The sequence below is a fragment of the Phaethon lepturus genome, unplaced genomic scaffold (genome assembly GCF_000687285.1).
Source record: "Phaethon lepturus isolate BGI_N335 unplaced genomic scaffold, ASM68728v1 scaffold44130, whole genome shotgun sequence".
Lineage (NCBI taxonomy): Eukaryota > Metazoa > Chordata > Aves > Phaethontiformes > Phaethontidae > Phaethon > Phaethon lepturus.
In genome coordinates, this window is record NW_010511978.1 from 1 (window position 1) to 5,166 (window position 5,166).

The window sequence follows — 5,166 nt, forward strand, 5'->3', positions numbered from 1 at the left end:
GGCCGGCGCCGCAGCAGCTCCAGCAGGTGCAGCCGCAGGCTGTGCCCAACCGCAACCACAAGTAAGGGCCAGCACCCCCGGGCAGCAGGGACAACCCGGGGCATCCCTGGTCAGCAGGGTGTCTCTGGTCATCCCAGGCATCGGGGCGCCTCAGGGCATCCCCAGGCTGGGGTACAGGCGCGTTGCCTCTCCCCCCAAAGGCTCCACGGCCCTCACGGGGAGAGGCTGCGTTTGGCTGTGTGGGCAAGCACCCCTGAAATCCGAGAGAGAGCGCTGAGTCCTCGCTGAAGCAGGGACTGTGCGGGGCAGCAAGAAGCATCAGTCACCGACTTGGTGTAATCGTCTGGTTGCGCTTAGTGGCACAAAGCTTTTCTGTTCGGCTGTCTCGGGCACTGTGCCTTTGTGCCACGCTTTGGCTTCTCATGGCTGCTTCTTGTTGGGTGGCTGAAAGGGATGTCGGCCTTCTTGCCCGGCTCCCTCTCTGGGGGAGGAGGGGCTTCCAGCAGATAAAAGAAAAACGTGCAGCTGCTAGTGAAGAGCAGGTTTGCATTACGTTTCTGGCAGTATAATGTGATGCCTCAGTAACACTGGTAATTCATCCCTTGATTCAAAATGCATCTCCTAGAAAAAGTCAGCCTAAAGCCAGTTGAGACTAGAGAGTCACTTTGATTAGGCGTTACGTCAGTATGTCCTTTCCAACTTGATGTAACCCTGCTTTCTAAGCTCTCGTAGTGGGTGTGAAATATTCAGGTAATCAGTTAGTCACACTGCTGCAGGGCTCGTCAGCTCTGCAGTGCTGGAGGCCTGGCAGGGGCTGTGGGGAATAAAAAGCCTGACTCTGTGATGACGGTAACGATAAGTGCCTCAGAAAATGAGAGCCTGGTCCCGAGACTAGCATCCAGGCTGAGAGCACTGCTAATGCCGCAGTACTAAATCAGAGAATAAGCCATGTCTTGCTCTCTTTGTGAATGAGTTAATTTGCACAAAGTGATTGCCATTTTAATTCCTGTATGTGCATCTTCTTCAACAGCGCTAAAAAGAAGAAGATGGCTGACAAAATTCTACCTCAGAGGGTGAGTGGCACATGCAGTTGCAGCCTGGGTTGATAGGAAGTAGACTGGAGAAGCGCGGGCGAGCTGATGGTGATTTGCATTCTTGATTGGCTGTAGATTCGTGAACTTGTCCCCGAGTCCCAAGCCTATATGGACTTGCTGGCCTTTGAAAGGAAATTGGACCAGACGATCATGAGGAAACGCCTGGATATCCAGGAGGCTTTGAAGCGACCCATTAAGGTAGGGGCGGGCTGCATTGATGGTTATCATAAGGAAGGTTTGGAGGCTTTTATTTTAGTTAAGACAGCAGGAGAGCACTGAAGCTTGGGTCATGTCCCTGTAAGCGTGGCATATGAGGAATCTTAATGCTCCAGGCATAACCAAGGAGTGCAACCAGAAATGCCTCTTTCCTTACTGTCTGCCCTGGGAGCAGGGAAATACGAGACCGCTAAAAACATTAAGCTTAGTTTTAGCAAAACATAAGCAGAATAGTCAGCCCTTTATTTCAGAATTAACATTGAAGCACTGCTTTTTCTCTTAGCAAAAACGAAAGCTACGTATTTTTATCTCCAATACCTTCAATCCAGCCAAGTCGGATGCAGAGGATGGTGAAGGAACCGTTGCCTCCTGGGAGCTTCGGGTGGAAGGTCGACTGCTGGAAGATGTAAGTGTGAAATATCCAACCACAGAGGTGACTTTATGGATCTGGAATTGGCAATGAAACCAGTTTCTTAGTGTCTGAGAGTGTAGCTAGGGGCTTGATATCCTCCTTCATCTCTATTTTCCAAGGAGTCTGATGGTGAAGAGACCGAGAGCCCAACTTGGAAACCGATGGGTATCCCCGTGGCAGGACATGAGTTATACAAAGATCTTATAGCTATAAGAATTAATGGTGAGAGCAGATCAGTGACACTTGTGTACTCTGGCTCTGAGAATCAGGGCACTTGCATTCTATGTAATTGCTGAGTGATTTAATTCCTGCAAGCTCTTCTTTAACTCCGGTCTTTCACTTTCTGACTTGGAACTTGATTTTCAAGCACATGTTGGTGAATTTAGGTGTTCAGAACTTAAAGGAACGCTGTTGTGCACGGTGGCTGTGCTTAAGTGCTGAGACTTGCTGTCCTAACACTTTTCCTTCCTGTGTTGCTTGCAGTCTGCTTTGTCCAAATATGATGCCACCAAGCAGAAAAGAAAGTTCTCATCCTTCTTTAAATCTCTGGTCATTGAACTTGATAAAGACCTGTATGGCCCTGACAATCACCTGGTAGAGGTGAGCTGCTTTTTGCTGTGTTACCTCTAAAAATGGGTTGATGTTTCAGCAGACAGGGTTTGTATATTGTTTGTAACTTGAGAGGTGGGGATACTTAAGGCTTGAACAAGTGGCTGGGAGGCAGGAGCTCTTGAATTCTTATCTTAGCTTTTCCTTTGACTTGCTGGGGCTCTGAACAAATGTATTAACTCCTGTTTCAAGCTGTAAGTGGGAATAAGGTGAACTTTCTCTAGGTGGGTGGGATTTACTGGCAAGCTTGTTGGGTGCCAAGCAGCAGGAGCAAACAGAACTGAGCATGTGGGTGCTTCTGAATGCCCTCTCCTGTTCAGTGGCACAGGACTGCTACAACTCAGGAGACAGATGGCTTCCAGGTGAAGAGGCCGGGAGATGTTAATGTGCGCTGTACTGTCCTTCTGATGCTGGATTACCAGGTAAGATGGGAGTAACAGTGGGAGGCATGTACTGTTAGCTGTGTCTGTGGCCATCTTACCTTCCTGTGCTTTTTGTTTCAGCCTCCCCAGTTCAAACTGGATCCCCGCTTGGCTCGTCTCTTGGGGATTCACACTCAGACCCGTCCAGTGATCATCCAGGCATTGTGGCAATATATCAAGACTCACAAGCTCCAGGACCCCCACGAGCGGGAGTATGTCATCTGTGACAAATACCTCCAGCAGGTAAGTGTGACTGGAACAAGCAACTGTTTCAGGATTTGCCAGCAGCCAGTCATCACTGGCACTGCGCTCCCATTCCTTTCCTTAGCCCTGTGTTTCTGTCACAGATATTTGAATCTCAGCGGATGAAGTTCTCTGAAATCCCGCAAAGACTTCATGCGTTGCTTATGCCCCCAGAACCGATCATCATTAATCATGTGATCAGGTGAGGCTGGTCCACATGACTTCATATTTCTAGAAAGAAGAATGGAAAGGATAGATGAAGCTGGCACAGGAAGATGATGTAATATGTTCTGATTTTTAGCAGCAGTTCTTGTGTTGCCTGTCTTTGTTTCTTTGTACAAAGACAGCTGCCTCTCTCGTTTACCACATCCCTCTTTTCCACAAGGCACTCCCATGTTCATGCTGTCCTTTGCATTACACTTTTGAAGATAGAAATCTGCTTGGAACAATCACTTGGTCCTTGTGCTGCAAAGTCATCAGTGGAGCTTTGCTGCTTAGCGTTAGGGCTGAAGCTAATGCTAGCTTGGCTTGTCGCTGCCTGCAGGAGCTACGGTTTGGTGCTTTCTTGAGCTACTCACTTTGGCTTCTTTCTTGTGGATGCCCCTAGTGTTGACCCAAATGACCAGAAGAAAACTGCTTGCTATGACATTGATGTGGAGGTGGATGATACCCTGAAAACTCAGATGAATTCCTTTCTGCTATCCACAGCCAGTCAACAGGAAATTGCTGCTCTGGATAACAAGGTAGGAAGAGCTCCTTGAGGTCTGCCCCCGCTCATTACTGGGTAGGAATGTGTCTCTATGAGACAGGTGAGCCCTGAACAGGACAGGAGTTCAGCTTTGCTCTGTTGTGCATTTGGAAGCTGGAGTGGGGTCAGCCATGCTTACAAACAGATGGCTTTACCTGGAAGTGTAATTTTAAAGTAAATAATTAATGGGAAAATTGGTAATATTTAGAGCAGGAAAAGTGGGAATTGAAAATCCTATCTGATAGGTATAAGTCAACCAGGGAGTGTAAGAATGTACCTTTGTATATTGGGTCTCTGTCTGACATTTTCCCCTAGTCAGCAGTTTAGTTGCTGTGCTTATCTCCTTCAGATTCATGAAACAATAGAGACAATTAACCAGCTGAAGACCCAGCGCGAGTTCATGCTGAGCTTTGCCCGAGATCCTCAGGGCTTCATCAACGACTGGCTACAGTCCCAGTGCCGGGATTTAAAGGTAAAAGCTTTGTCTTGTGTGGAAGGTGGAAGCAGTCACACGCTGCCCTCATTATAAACAGCTCCCACAGAGGGGGAGAGAGAGAGAGAGAGCGCGCGGGGGGCAATTTCCTGCTCCGAAAGCAAGACTAGAATTGGAGTCGCGTGTAAGAACCTGACCTGACTGAACTGACATTTCTTTGAGGAAAGGGGAGGGGGTGTGGGTTTGCTCAGCACAGCCAGAGCTTTTGCACTCGCTGAACTGTTTTGTCCTTTGTGCTCTCCAGACAATGACTGATGTTGTCGGGAATCCTGAAGAGGAGCGTAGAGCTGAGTTCTACTTCCAGCCGTGGGCTCAGGAAGCCGTGTGCAGATACTTCTACTCCAAGGTGAGTGTCCCTGAGCAGGGGTCCCTCTCCATACCCACTTGCTGACATACTCTCCTTGCTGACGGTAGAAAGTGACAGTGCGAAGCTTCACTTGTAGACACTGCTGATGCATCGTGGTCCCAGTTTGAGTTTTCCAGCTGGGTCCTGTGTTACTTGGATGCTGTAGCGCTGCACCATCTGAGTATGTTAATGCTGCGATTCTGGCTTCTCTTGCAGGTGCAGCAAAGACGGCAGGAGTTGGAGCAGGCCCTGGGAATCCGCAACACATAGGCTGCTCTGCCTCTCCCCAACCAGAAGGCATCACAGCTATTTGTGGAGACAGAGAGCTGCAGAGTATGCTGTTAAGGCTCCCATAATCCCACTCTGGCAGCGAGGCCCACATCATTATTCATCCTGGCATTGTCCCTGTTGGGGCAACTCCAGGACACTTGGGGTCTTCCGGGGTGTGGCAAGCAGACAGGCTCCAATGAGCACACATTTCTACCTGGTCTTCTTCCTGACTGTTGCCTTGTAGGTCCCAAGGCTTCCGAGAGCCTCCCCTTGACTCCACGCTGCCTGTAGTGCCCCCCCGTAGCCAGTACGA

The 5,166-nt window shown here is 49.1% G+C and overlaps 1 protein-coding gene across 1 annotated transcript; it reads left to right on the forward strand.

The window, feature by feature from the left end:
- Window positions 1-8: 8 nt before the first annotated feature.
- Window positions 9-4,878, forward strand: SMARCD1 (SWI/SNF related, matrix associated, actin dependent regulator of chromatin, subfamily d, member 1; the record flags this gene model as incomplete). Its single annotated transcript, XM_010285468.1, has 12 exons — window positions 9-61; window positions 1,031-1,073; window positions 1,170-1,292; window positions 1,594-1,716; window positions 2,206-2,322; window positions 2,652-2,753; window positions 2,835-2,996; window positions 3,101-3,198; window positions 3,604-3,739; window positions 4,094-4,216; window positions 4,482-4,583; window positions 4,800-4,878. Coding segments are annotated over 12 exons (1,236 nt in total), but the record flags the coding sequence as incomplete, so codon positions are not given.
- Between the last annotated feature and the right edge of the window lie 288 nt (window positions 4,879-5,166).